This window comes from Camarhynchus parvulus, unplaced genomic scaffold (genome assembly GCF_901933205.1).
Source record: "Camarhynchus parvulus unplaced genomic scaffold, STF_HiC, whole genome shotgun sequence".
NCBI lineage: Eukaryota > Metazoa > Chordata > Aves > Passeriformes > Thraupidae > Camarhynchus > Camarhynchus parvulus.
Window position 1 is genome coordinate 27,705 of NW_022148556.1, and position 14,696 is coordinate 42,400.

At 55.7% G+C, this 14,696-nt stretch overlaps 1 protein-coding gene across 1 annotated transcript in view; it reads right to left on the reverse strand.

The window, feature by feature from the left end:
- Positions 1-737: 737 nt before the first annotated feature.
- The window catches only part of LTBP4 (latent transforming growth factor beta binding protein 4), a 49,121-nt gene continuing 35,162 nt past the window's right edge, over positions 738-14,696 (reverse strand). Inside the window, 7 exon segments of the mRNA XM_030970665.1 lie at positions 738-933; positions 2,764-2,886; positions 5,887-6,357; positions 7,560-7,712; positions 9,677-9,823; positions 12,259-12,387; positions 13,601-13,669. Of these exon segments, the coding sequence (XP_030826525.1) occupies positions 797-933; positions 2,764-2,886; positions 5,887-6,357; positions 7,560-7,712; positions 9,677-9,823; positions 12,259-12,387; positions 13,601-13,669 (1,229 nt within the window). The 3' untranslated portion in view covers positions 738-796.

The following is a 14,696-nucleotide window of genomic DNA, read 5'->3' on the forward strand; positions in this document are numbered from 1 at the left end:
GAAAGTCCCAATTCCATGGAGGGGTCCCAGTTCTGGGGGGTCCCAATTTTGGGGAGGGGGTCCCAGATCCATGGGGGGGGGTGTCCCAATTTTGGGAGGGGGTCCCAATTCCACGGACGGTTCCAGTTTTTGGGGGGGGTCCCAGTTCTGGGGTGAGCCCAGTGACAGACTGGCCCCAATTTTGGGGAAGGGGTCCCAATTTTGGGAGGGGTCCCAATCCCATGGACGGTTCCAGTTTTTGGGTGGGGGTCCCAGTTTTGGGGTGACCCCAATGACAGACTGGTCCCAATTTTGGGGAGGAGGTCCCAGTACTGGGAAGGTCCCAATTCCATGGGGGGGGTCCCAATTTGGGGAGGGGGTCCCAATCCCACGGACAGTTCCAGTTTTTGGGGGGGTCCCAGTTCTGGGGTGACCCCAGTGACAGACTGGCCCCAAATTTTGGGGAGGGGTCCCCAATTCTGGGGGGGTTCCAATTGCGAGGAGGGTCCCACTTCCTTGAGGGGGGCGGCTCTTACCTGTACCCAACCCCCAAAAAAATGCAAAAACCCCAAAAATCCTTTTTTTTATATAAAACCTTTATTCAGTAAAAATATGGGGAGGGGTCCCCCAAACCCCCCCCTCCCTTTTTTTTTTTTTTGGGGGGAGGGGTCACAACCACAAGGCTGAATGGGGTTGGGGGGATGGAAATAAACCCCCCAAAAAAAAAAAAACTTTTTTCCTTTATATTTATTTCGATATTATTTTTGGTTTTGTCTCTACAAAGCGAAGGGCGCGCAATAAATATGGGGAGGGGGCTTCAGGCGGGGGGGGGGCAGCGGGGCGGGTCCAGCGCCGGGGGGGTCCCGGGGGGGCACAGGCAGCGGAAGGAGCCGGGGGTGTTGAGGCAGCGCCCGGGGCGGCACGGGGGGGGCGCCCCCGAACACTCGTCCACGTCTGGGGGGGCCGATTTGGGGTGAAAAGGGGGAAATTTGGGGTTTTTATGGGGAAATTTGGGGTGAAAAGGGGGAAATTTGGGGTTTTTATGGGGAAATTTGGGTTTTTGGGGGATTTGGGGGGATTTGGGGTTTTTATGGCAAAAAATTGGGTTAAAAAGGGGAAAATTTGAGGTTAAAAGGGGGGTATTTGGGGGGAATTGGGGCTGGGGGGGCGCCCCCAAACACTCGTCCACGTCTGGGGGGGCGAATTTGGGGTGAAAAGGGGGAAATTTGGGGTTTTATGGGGAAATTTGGGTTTTGGGGGGGATTTGGGGGGATTTGGGGTTTTTATGGGGAAATATGGGGTTAAAAGGGGGGATTTGGGGTTTTGATGGGAAAAATTTGGGTTAAAAGGGGGGGATTTGGGGGGATTTGGGGTTTTGGGGGCGCCCCCGAACACTCGTCCACGTCTGGGGGGGCAAATTTGGGGTGAAAAGGGGGAAATTTGGGGTTAAAAGGGGGGAAATTTGGGTTTTTTTGGGGGGGGGATTTGGGGGGATTTGGGGTTTTATGGGGGAATTTTGGGGTTAAAGGGGAAAAATTGGGGTTTTTATGGGGAATTTTGGGGTTAAAAGGGGGGATTTGGGGTTTTGATGGGAAAAATTTGGGGTTTTAGGGGGGGATTTGGGGTGAAAAGGGGGGGATTTGGGGGGGGAATTGGGGCTGGGGGGGCACCCCCAAACACTCGTCCACGTCTGGGGGGGCGGTTTGGGGTGAAAAGGGGGAAATTTGGGGGTTTTTATGGGACAATTTGGGGTGAAAGGGGGAAATTTGGGGTTGAAAGGGGGAAATTTGGGGTTTTTATGGGGAAATTTGGGGTGAAAAGGGGAAATTTTGGGGTTGAAAGGGGGAAAATTTGGAGTTAAAAGGGGGGGGATTTGGGGGGAAATTTGGGGTTTTTATGGGAAATTTTGGGGTGAAAAGGGGGAAAATTTGGGGTGAAAAGGGAAAAATTGGGGTTTTTATGGGGAATTTTGGGGTTAAAAGGGGGGATTTGGGGTTTTGATGGGAAAAATTTGGGTTAAAAGGGGGAAATTTGGGGGGATTTGGGGTTTTGGGGGGGGGCACCCCCAAACACTCGTCCACGTCTGGGGGGGCGAATTTGGGGTGAAAAGGGGGAAATTTGGGGTTTTTATGGGGAAATTTGGGGTTAAAAAGGGGGAAATTTGGGGTTTTTATGGGGAATTTTGGGGTGAAAAGGGGGGGGGATTTGGGGTTAAAAGGGGGGGGTTGGGGTTTTATGGGAAAAATTTGGGGTGAAAAGGGGAAAATTTGGGGTTTTAGGGGGAAATTTGGGGTTTTTATAGCAAAAATTGGGTTTTTTTCCCAGGGATTTTGGGAGATCTCAGGGATTTTGGGGAGGGGTCTGGGGGATTTTGGGGAGGGGTCTCAGGGATTTTTGAGGAAGGGTCTCAGGGATTTTTGGGGGGTTTTTCAGGACTTTGGAGCTCTCAAATTTTGGGTTTTTTTTCAAGAATTTTGAGGTTTTTTTCAGGGATTTTGAGGTTTTGTTCAGGGATTTTGGGGCTCTCAGGATCCGGCTTTTTTCCCAGGGATTTTGGGGGATCTCAGGGATTTTGGGGAGGGGTCTGGGAGATTTTGGGGAGGGGTCTCAGGGATTTTTTGGGGGGTTTTTCAGCACTTTGGAGCTCTCAAAATTTGGGGTTTTTTTCAAGAATTTTGAGGTTTTGTTCAGGGATTTTGGGGCTCTCAGGATCCGGATTTTTTCCCAGGGATTTTGGGGGTTTTGGGGAGGGGTCTGGGGGATTTTTTTGGGGAGGGGTCTCACCGAGGCAGTCGAGGCGGGCGGGGTCCAGGCGGAAGCCGGGGTCGCAGGCGCAGGTGAAGGCGTCGCCCAGGCGGACGCAGCGCCCGTGGCTGCAGCCGCTCAGCACCCCGCACTCCTCCTGCCCTAAAGTGGGGAGGGGGCTTCGGAAAAATCCCCAAAAAAACCCCAAATCCGCCCGCAAAAAAAAAATCCCCAAAATTCCACCCCAAAAACAAAAAAAAAAATCCCAAAATTCCACCCCAAAAACAAAAAAAATCTCAAAATTCCACCCCAAAAACCCCCAAAACCCCCAAAAAAAAAAAAAATCCCAAAATTCACCCCAACCAAAAAAAAAAAATCCCAAAATTCCACCCCAAAAACCAAAAAAAAATCCCAAAATTCCACCCCCAAAAACCCAAAAACCCCCAAAAAAAAAATCCCAAAATTCCACCCCAAAAACCCCAAAAAAATCCCAAAATTCCACCCCAAAAACAAAAAAAATCCCAAAAATTCCACCCCAAAACAAAAAAAAAAAACCCCAAAATTCCACCCCAAAAAATCCCAAAATTCCACCCCAAAACAAAAACAAAAACCCCAAAAACAAAAAAAAACCAAAATTCCACCCCAAAACCCCCCAAAAAAAAAATCCCAAAATTCCACCCCAAAAACCAAAAAAATCCCAAAAACCCCCCAAAACAAAAAAAATCCCAAAATTCCACCCCAAAAAACCAAAAATCCCAAAATTCCACCCCAAAAAAAAAATCCCAAAATTCCACCCCAAAACCCCAAAAAATCCCAAAATTCCACCCCAAAACAAAAAAAAAAAACCCCAAAATTCCACCCCAAAACCCCCCAAAAATCCCAAAATTCCACCCCAAAACCAAAAAAAAATCCCAAAATTCCACCCCAAAAACAAAAAAAAAAACCCCAAAATTCCCACCCCAAAACCCAAAAAAATCCCAAAATTCCACCCCAAAAAAAAAAAAAAATCCCAAAATTCCACCCCAAAAAAAAAAAAAATCCCAAAATTCCACCCCAAAAACAAAAAAATCCCAAAATTCCACCCCAAAAACCCCAAAAAAAATCCCAAAATTCCACCCCAAAAACACAAAAAAAATCCCAAAATTCCACCCCAAAACAAAAAACAAAATTCCCACCAAAAAAAAAAAATCCCAAAATTCCACCCCAAAAACAAAAAAAAAATCCCAAAATTCCACCCCCAAAAAAAAAAAAATCCCAAAATTCCACCCCAAAACCAAAAACAAAATTCCCCCCAAAAAAAAAAATCCCAAAAACCCCAAAACAAAAATCCCCAAAATTCCACCCCAAAACAAAAAAAAACCAAAAATTCCACCCCAAAAACAAACAAAAATCCCAAAATTCCACCCCAAAAACCAAAAAAAAATCCCAAAATTCCACCCCCAAAACCCCCCCCAAAAAATCTCAAAATTCCACCCCAAAAACAAAAAAAAAAAATCCCAAAATTCCACGCCAAAAACCCCTAAAAAATCCAAAAATTCCACTCCAAAAACCCCCAAAAAAATCCCAAAATTCCACCCCAAAAACCCCCAAAAAATCCCAAAATTCCACGCCAAAAACCAAAAAAAAAATCCAAAAATTCCACCCCAAAAACCCCCCAAAAAAATCCCCAAATTCCACGCAAAAAACCCCAAAATCTCCCAAAGTCCTCCAAAACCTCCCCCCAAAATCCCCCAAAACCTCCCCCAAAAAAACCCCAGAACTCCCCCAAAACCCCGCAAAAAACCCCAAATCCGTCCCCAAAAAAATCCCAAAATTCCACCCCAAAAAACCCCAAACTCTCCCCAAATCCTCCAAAACCTCCCCCAAAAAACCCCCAAAAGTTCCACAAAAACCCCAAATCCCCCCAAAAAACCCCAAAACTCCCCCAAAACCTCCCCCAAAAAAACTCCCAAACTCCCACCAAAATCCCCCCAAAAAAACCCAAAATCTCCCCCCAAAAACCTCAAAATCCCCAAAAACTCCCCCAAAAACAAACAAAAAATCCTCCAAAACCCCCCCAAAACTTCGAATTCCCCCAAACTCCCCCAAAACCTCCCCAAAAAAACCCAAAATCCCCCCAAAAACCCAAAATCCCCCCAAAAACCTTAAAGTCCCTAAAAACTCCCCCAAAACCAACAAGAAATCCCCCCCAAAAATCCCCCAAAACCTCCCCAGAAAAACCCAAACCTCCCTACAAAATCGCCCCCCCAAAAATCCCCCAAAAACCTCAAAATCCCCAAAAACTCCCCCAAAAATCAAAAGAAATCCCCCAAATCCCCCCCAAATCCTCCAAAACCTCCCCCCAAAAAAACCCCAAAATTCCCATCAAAATCCCCCCAAAAAACCCCAAAATGCCCCCCAAAAACCTCAAAGTCCCTAAAAACTCCCCCAAAAACCCAAAAATCCCCCCTTAAAACCCCCAAAACCCCCAAATCCCCCGAAAATCAAAAAAAATCCCCCAAAAATCCCCCAAAACCCCCCAGAAATCCGCCCAAAAAATCCCCCCAAATTCCCCCCAAAATCCAAAAAACCCCCCCAAAAGTTCGAAGTCCCCAAAACTCCCCCAAAAATCCCCCCCAAAAAAAACCCCAAATCCCCAAAAACTCCCCCAAAAACAAAAAGAAATCCCCCAAAAATCCCCCCCAAATCCCCCCTAAAAACCCCCCAAAAACCCCAAAATCCTCCCAAAATCCAAAAAATCCCCCAAAACCCCCCAAAACTTCGAAGTCCCCAAAAATCCCCCCAAAACCTCCCCCAGAAAACCCCCAAAATCCCCCCCAAAAACCTCAAAATCCCCAAAAACTCCCCCCAAAACCAAAAAGAAATCCCCCCAAAATCCCCCCAAAAACCCCCCAAAACCCAAAAATCCCCCAAATTCCCCCCAAAATCCAAAGAATCTCCCCAAAAATCCCCCCCAAAAAACCCCAAAATCCCGTCAAAATCCAAAAAAATTCCCCCAAAATCCCCCCCAAAACTTCGAAGTCCCCCAAACTCCCCCCAAAATCCCCCAAAACCTCCCCAAAACCCCCCAAAATTCCCCCAAAAATCCCCCCAAAAAAACCCCAAAATCCCCCAAAAATCCCCCCAAAAAACCCCAAACCCCCCCGCACCCCCATCCCTCACCTTCCTCCTCCTCCTCCTCCTCCTCCTCGGGGGTCCCGAGCGCTTGGAGGTTCCAGGGGCCGCCCCCTCGGGGGGGCTCCAAGCGGGGCCCCCTCCCCCGGGGGGGGTCCCCAAAATCCCCGTACCCGGGGGGGAGGGGCCCCGGCCCAGGGGGCGGGGCGTAAAGCGCAGGGGGCGGGGCGTAAACCGCAGGGGGCGGGGCGTAAAGCGCAGGGGGATCCGCCCCTCCCCCGCCGCCCCCCCTCGGCGGCTCGTAGGCCACGCCCCCCGCCCCTCCCCCGCCGTAGTAATAAGGGGAGGGGTCGTAAAGCGGGGGGCGGAGCCCCCCCCCGAAAAACTCCCCCCCGTAAGGGGCGGGCCCGAATTGGGGCGGGGGGTTTGGGGGGAGGGGGAAATTGGGGGAGGGGTCCCAGAGGGGGGGAGGGGCGAAGTTCGGGGGGCGCAGGACGTTGCAGAGCAGCTCGAAGTCGTCTGGGGGGGGAGAAAGAAATGGGGAAATTATGGGGGGGGACCCCGAAATTTGGGGAGGGGTCTTGGAATTGGGGGGAGGGGGGTGTGGGGTTTTGGGGGGATTTTTGGGGGGATTTTTGAGGCATTTTTGAGGGATTTTGGGGGATTTTTGGGGTTTTTTTGGGGGAGGGGGGTTTGGGGTTTTTGGGGTTTTTGGGAGGGGTTTGGGGTTTTGGGGTTTTTCGGGGGTTTGGGTTTTTTGGGGGTTTTTTGGGGGGGTGGGATTTTTTTTTGGTTTTTTGGGGGGGAGGGGTTTGGGGTTTCTTTGGGGTTTTTGGGGGGGATTTTGGGGTTTTTGGGGGTTTTTGGGCGGGGGGTTTGGGGTTTTGGGGTTTTTTGGGGGGATTTTTGAGGCTTTTCAGGGGGTTTCTTGGGGTTGTTTTGGGGGTTTTTTGGGGGGGATTTTTTGGGGGGATTTTTGGGGTTTTTTGGGAGGGGGTTTTGGGGAATTATTTTGGGGTTCGGGGAGGTTCTGATTATGGGGTGGGGGGCGTCCAGTGCCCCCCATCCCGGGGGTCCCAAACCCCTCCCCCTCCTGTTTAGGACCCCCCAGTGCTCCCAGTTCCCAAACTGGTCCCAGTCCCAGCCCCTCCCGGTTTCGGGGATGGATTTGGGGGTCCCGGGGCTGAATTTGGGGAGGGGTCTCACCGGAGTGGGGGTGGGGTCCAGCTGTGCCCATCCCGGGGTCCCACATCCCCCCAGTGCTCCCAGTTCCCAAACTGGTCCCAGCTCCCCCGGTTTCGGGGATGGATTTGGGGGTCCCGGGGCTGGAATTTGGGGAGGGGTCCCGGGGCCGAATTTGGGGAGGGGTCTCACCGGAGTGGGGCGCGGGGCAGAGCGCGCACTCCATGCCCCCATCCCGGGGTCCCACATCCCCCCAGTGCTCCCAGTTCCCAAACTGGTCCCAGCCCCTCCCGGTTTCGGGGATGGATTTGGGGGTCCCGGGGCCGAATTTGGGGAGGGGTCCCGGGTCTGAATTTGGGGAGGGGTCTCACCGGAGTGGGGGTGGGGTCCAGCTGTGCCCATCCCGGGGTCTCCCATCCCCCCAGTGCTCCCAGTTCCCAAACTGGTCCCAGCCCCTCCCGGTTTCGGGGATGGATTTGGGGGTCCCGGGGCCGGATTTGGGGAGGGGTCCCGGGGCCGGATTTGGGGAGGGGTCTCACCGGAGTGGGGCGCGGGGCAGAGCGCGCACTCCATGCCCCAGGCCTGCCCGTACAGGCAGCAGCACTCGCTGTACGTGACGGGGGCGGCGCGCCGGGGCCGCCCGCACACCAGGTCCGGCCCCACCTCCTGCCAGCACACGGCCAGCGACCCCTCTGGGGGGCGGCAATTTGGGGAGGGGTCTTAGCTGGGGGGTGATGAACCCCAAAAGTTGATCCCCGTTATGGGAAACCCCAAAAATCGCCGGAAGTGGGAGCCCCAAAAACCCCAAAAACTCAGGTGAGCCCCGCCCCCTCCATGGCCAGGGACCCCAATGGGGGCGGGAATTTGGGGAGGGGTCTTAATTGGGGGGTGCTGAACCCCAAAAGTTGATCCCCGTTATGGGAAACCCCAAAAATCGCCAGAATTGGGAGCTCCAGGAGCCCAAAAAAGCCCCAAGTGACCCCAAAATCTCAGGTAAGCCCCGCCCCCTCCATGGCCAGGGACCCCAATGGGGAAATTTGGGGAGGGGTCTTAGCTGGGGGGTGATGAACCCCAAAAGTTGATCCCCGTTATGGGAAACCCCAAAAATCGCCAGAATTGGGAGCTCCAGGAGCCCAAAAAAGCCCCAAGTGACCCCAAAATCTCAGGTGAGCCCCGCCCCCTCCATGGCCAGGGACCCCAATGGGGGCGGGAATTTGGGGAGGGGTCTTAATTGGGGGGTGCCGAACCCCAAAAATTCACCCCCGATATCGGGGAGCCCCCAGGCTACCCCAAAACCCGACTTCAACCTCACGTAAACGCCCCAAACCCTTCCTAACCCCCCCAAAATCCCTTTGTACCCCCCAAAATCCCCCTAAACCCCCCGAATCCCCCCAAAACCGTCCCCAAACCGGGGACCCCTGACCCCCCTGATACCGGGGACCCCCAAACCCCATCCTGACCCCCTAAACCCCCTCCTAACGCCCCTAAAACCCCTCCTAGCCCCCTAAAACCCCTCCTAACCCCCCAAAATCCCCCTAAATCCCCCCGAATCCCCCCAAACCGCCCCAAACCGGGGACCCCTCACACCCCCGATATCGGGGTCCCCCCAAAACCCATCCTGACCCCATAAAACCCCTCCTAACCCCCTAAAACCCCTCCTAAGCCCCCAAAATCCCCCCAAACCGGGCTCCCCTGAGCCCCCCGATATCGGGGACCCCCAAACCCCTCCTAACCCCCCAAACCCATCCTAACCCCCCCAAAACCCCTCATAACCCCCCAAAACCCCCCTAAACCCCCCTAAACCCCCCCCAAACCGGGCTCCCCTGACCCCCCCCATATCGTGGACCCCCCAAAACCCATCCTGACCCCCTAAACCCCCTCGTAACTCCCCAAAACCCCTCCTAACCCCCCTAAAACCCCTCCTAACGCCCTAAAACCCCCCTAAATCCCCCCAAACCGGGCTCCCCTGACCCCTCCCGATATCGGGGTCCCCCCAAAACCCATCCTGACCCCCCTAAACCCCCTCCTAACCCCATCCTAACCCCCCAAACCCCCCTAAATCCCCCCAAACCGGGCTCCCTGACCCCCCGATATCGGGGTCCCCCAAAACCCATCCTGACCCCATAAAACCCCTCCTAACGCCCCCAAAACCCCTCCTAAGCCCCCAAACCCCCCTAAACCGGGGTCCCCTCACCCTCTCCGATATCGGGGTCCCCCCAAAACCCATCCTGACCCCCTAAAACCCCTCCTAACCCCCCAAAACCCCCCTAAACCCCCCCCAAACCGGGCTCCCCTGACACCCCCGATATCGTGGACCCCCAAAACCCATCCTGACCCCTAAACCCCTCATAACCCCCCCAAAACCCCTCCTAACCCCCCAAAACCCCTCCTAACCCCCCAAAATCCCCCAAACCGGGCTCCCCTCACACCCCCGATATCGTGGACCCCCCAAAACCCATCCTGACCCCCTAAAACCCCTCCTAACCCCCTAAACTCCCTCCTAACCCCCCTAAAACCCCATCCTAACCCCCCCTAAACCCCTCCTAAATCCCCCCGAATCCCCCTAAATCCCCCCGAATCCCCCCCAAGCCGCCCCAAACCGGGCTCCCCTGCCCCCCCCCGACACCGGGGTCCCCCCGGGCGCCCCCAGACCCACCCGGGTCGGTGTCGTTGGCCACGCAGCGGCGCTGGGAGGGGTCGAGGACGAGCGGGGGGGGGCAGGAGCACAGGTACGAGCCCACGGTGTTCACACAGAGCCCGGCCACGCACGGCTCGGCCTCGGCCGCCGCGCACTCGTCGTTGTCTGCGGGAAATTGGGGGGGAAATTGGGGGTTTGGGGGGATTTTGGGGAGTTTAGGGGGGATTTGGGGAGGTTTAGGGGGGTTAGGCACCGCTCGGCCTCGGCCGCCGCGCACTCGTCGTTGTCTGCGGGAAATTGGGGGGGAAATTGGGGTGTTTGGGGGGGATTTTGGGGAGTTTTGGGGGGATTTTCGGAAGGTTTAGGGGGGTTAGGCACGGCTCGGCCTCGGCCGCCGCGCACTCGTCGTTGTCTGCGGGAATGGGGGGGAAATTGGGGTGTTTGGGGGGGATTTTGGGGAGTTTTGGGGGATTTTCCGGAGGTTTGGGGGGTTAGGCACGGCTTTCGGCCTCCGCGCCCGGCGCGCTCGTCGTTGTCTGCGGGGAATTGGGGGGTGGGGGGTTTGGGGGGTTGGAGGTGAGTTTGGGGGGGATTTTGGGGGGATTTGGGGGAAAATTGGGGCAGTTTAAGGTGAGTTTAGGGGGATTTTTGGGGAGTTTAGGGGGGTTAGGCACGGCTTGGCCTCCGGCGCGTCGTCGTTGTTCTGCGGGGAATTGGGGGCAAATTGGGGGGTTTGGGGGAAGTGGGGGGTTTGGGGGGTTTGAGGTGAGTTTGGGGGGGATTTGGGGAGTTTAGGGCGGATTTGGGGAGTTTAGGGGATTTGGGGAGTTTAGGGGGTTAGGCACGGCTTCGGCCTCGGCCACACGCACTCGTCGTTGTCTACGGGGAAATCTGGGGGGAGAATTGGGGGTTTGGGGGAATTGGGGGATTTGGGAGGAAGTGGGGGTTTGGGGGTTTAGGGGGGTTGGGGGAAATTGGGGGATTTGGGGGGAAGTGGGGGGTTTAGGGGGTTTGGGGCAGTTTAAGGTGAGTTTAGGGGGGATTTTGGGGAGTTTAGGGGGATTTTCGGAAGGTTTAGGGGGGTTAGGCACGGCTCGGCCTCGGCCGCCGCGCACTCGTCGTTGTCTGCGGGAAATTGGGGGGGAAATTGGGGAATTTAGGGGGGTTTGAGGTGAGTTTAGGGGGGATTTTGGGGAGTTTAGGGGGGATTTGGGGAGTTTAGGGGGGTTAGGCACGGCTCGGCCTCGGCTGCTGCGCACTCGTCATTGTCTGCGGGAAATTGGGGGGTTTGGGGGGTTTGGGGAGGAAATTGGGGGGTTTGGGGGGAATTGGGGGGTTTGGGGGGTTTAGGGGGGTTTGGGGCAGTTTAAGGTGAGTTTAGGGGGGATTTGGGGGAGTTTAGGGGGATTTGGGGAGTTTAGGGGAGATTTGGGGGAGTTTAGGGGGATCAGGCACGAGTCCTGGCAGGTACAGACAGACAGACAGACACAGCCAGGTACAGACAGACACAGCCAGGTCCCGACAGGTACAGACGGACAGACAGCCAGGTGCCGGCAGCTACAGACAGACACAGCCAGGTCCCGGCAGGTACAGACGGACAGACAGACACAGCCAGGTCCTGGCAGGTACAGACGGACAGACAGACACAGCCAGGTACAGACAGACACAGCCAGGTCCTGGCAGGTACAGACGGACAGACAGACACAGACGGACAGACAGCCAGGTGCCGGCAGGTCCCGGCAGGTACAGACGGACAGACAGGTACAGACGGACAGACAGCCAGGTCCCGGCAGGTCCTGACAGATACAGACGGACAGACAGACACAGACAAGTCCTGACAGGTACAGACGGACAGACAGACACAGCCAGGTCCTGACAGGTACAGACGGACAGACAGCCAGGTGCCGGCAGGTACAGACGGACAGCCAGGCAGGTCCCGGCAGGTACAGACGGACAGACAGACACAGACGGACAGCCAGGCAGGTCCCGGCAGGTACAGACGGACAGACAGACACAGACGGACAGACAGGCAGGTCCCGGCAGGTACAGACGGACAGACAGCCAGGTCCCGGCAGGTACAGACGGACAGACAGGCAGGTCCCGGCAGGTACAGACGGACAGACAGGCAGGTGCCGGCAGGTACAGACGGACAGACAGACACAGGCAGGTCCCGGCAGGTACAGACGGACAGACAGACACAGACGGACAGACAGCCAGGTGCCGGCAGGTACAGACGGACAGACAGACAGACGGACACAGACAGGTCTTGGCAGGTACAGACGGACAGACAGACACAGACAGGCAGGTCCCGGCAGGCACAGACGGACAGACAGGTACAGACAGGTACAGACGGACAGACAGCCAGGTGCCGGCAGGTCCTGGCAGGTACAGACAGACACAGACCAACACAGACGGACAGCCAGGCAGGTCCCGGCAGGTCCCGGCAGGCACAGACGGACAGACAGACAGACAGACGGACAGACAGGCAGGTCCCGGCAGGTACAGACGGACAGACAGGTACAGACGGACAGACAGGTACAGACGGACAGACAGACAGACGGACAGACTCCCGGCAGGTGCCGGCAGGTGGCGGCGCTCACCCACGCACTGCAGGTGCTCCCGCTCGAAGTAGAAGCCGCTGGGGCAGAAGCAGCTGAAGGAGGGGGCGGCGTTGACACAGAGCCCCCCCCGGCAGAGCTGGGGCGCGAACAGGGAGCACTCATCCACATCTGGGGGGGCAGCGACACCCCGAAATCAGGGGGACACCCCCAAATCATCACAGGGACACCCCCACAGTGACAGGGACACCCCAATATCACAGAGACACCCCCAAATCATCACAGGGACACCCCAACATCACAGGGACACCCCCACAGTGACAGGGACCCCCAAATCATCACAGGGACACCGCAACATCACAGGGACACCCCCAGAGTGACACAGAGCCCCCCCCGGCAGAGCTGGGGCGCGAACAGGGAGCACTCATCCACATCTGGGGGGGCAGCGACACCCCGAAATCAGGGGGACACCCCCAGATCATCACAGGGACACCCCAAAATCACAGGGACACCCCCAGATCATCACAGGGACACCCCCACAGTGACAGGGACACCCCAAATCATCACAGGGACACCGCAACATCACAGGGACACCCCCAGAGTGACAGGGACACCCCCAGAGTGACACAGAGCCCCCCCCGGCAGAGCTCGGGCACGAACAGGGAGCACTCATCCACATCTGGGGGGGCAGCAACACCCCCAAATTACAGAGACACCCCCAAATCATCACAGGGACACCCCCAGAGTGACAGGGACCCCCCAAATCATCACAGGGACACCCCCACAGTGACAGGGACACCCCCAGAGTGACACAGAGCCCCCCCCGGCAGAGCTGGGGCGCGAACAGGGAGCACTCATCCACATCTGGGGGGGCAGCGACACCCCGAAATCATCACAGGGACACCCCCAAATCATCACAGGGACACCCCAACATCACGAGGACCCCCCAAAATCACAGGGACGCCCCCAAAAGTGACAGAGACCCCCCCAAAATCACAGGGACACCTCAAAGTGACAGAGACCCCCCCCAAAATCAGGGGGACACCCCCACAGTGACAGGGACACCCCAAAGTCACAGGAACACCCCCAAATCATCACAGGGACACCCCCAATATCACAGGGACACCCCCAAAATCACGGGGACCCCCCCAAAAGTGACAGGGACCCCCCCTAAAATCACAGGGACACCCCCAAAAGTGACAGAGACCCCCACTCAAAATCACGGGGACACCCCCAAAATCACGGAGACACCCCCAAAATCACAGAGATCCACCCCCAAATCACGGGGACCCCCCCAAAAGTGACAGGGACCCCCCCAGGGACAAAGGGGGGACACGGAGCCCCCCCATGGGCGGGGGTCTCACCTGGGGGGTCCCGGACTCACCTGTGGGGGGGCCCTGGGGGGTCTCGGGGAGGCGCCCGGGCCCGTGGGGACACAGGGCCAGGTGAGCATCTGGGGGGGGGGCACAGGGGGGGTCAGGGACCCCAAAATTCTGCCCAGGACCCCCCCGCCCCCAAAATTCTGTTTGTGTCCCCTCCTTCCCTTTTCCTCTTTTCCATGCCTCAAATCTGCGCAAATCGGTTTTTTGGGGTCCCAAATTCACCCCAAATCCACCCAAAAATCCCACCCCAAATTCACCCCCAAATTCACCCAAAATCCACCCAAAATCCACCCAAAATGCACCCCAAAATCCACCCAAAATCCCACCCCAAATCCACCCCAAATTCACCCCAAATCCACCCCAAATTCACCCCAAATCCACCCAAAAATCCCATCCCAAATTCACCCCAAATTCACCCAAAATCCACCCAAAATCCACCCAAAATCCACCCAAAATCCCACCCCCAAATCCACCCAAAATCCACCCTAAATCCACCCCAAATTCACCCCAAATCCACCCCAAAATCCCACCCCAAATCCACCCCAAATTCCCCTTAAATCTCACCCCAAATCCTACCTCAAATTCACCCCAAATCCACCCAAAAATCCCATCCCAAATTCACCCCCAAATTCACCCAAAATCCACCCAAAATCCACCCAAAATCCACCCAAAATCCCCCCCCAAATCCACCCAAAATCCACCCTAAATCCACCCCAAATTCACCCCAAATCCACCCCAAAATCCCACCCCAAATCCACCCCAAATTCCCCTTAAATCTCACCCCAAATCCTACCTCAAATTCACCCCAAATCCACCCAAAAATCCCACCCCAAATTCACCCCCAAATTCACCCAAAATCCATCCAAAATCCACCCCAAATGCACCCCAAAATCCACCCAAAATCCCACCCCAAATCCACCCCAAATTCACCCCAAATCCACCCCAAATCCACCCAAAATCCACCCCAAATTCACCCAAAATCCACCCAAAATCCACCCCAAATCCCACCCCAAATCCTACCACAAATCCACCCCAAATCGACCCCAAATCCTACCCCAAATACATCCCTAAACCCCCTCAAATCCACCTCAAATCCAT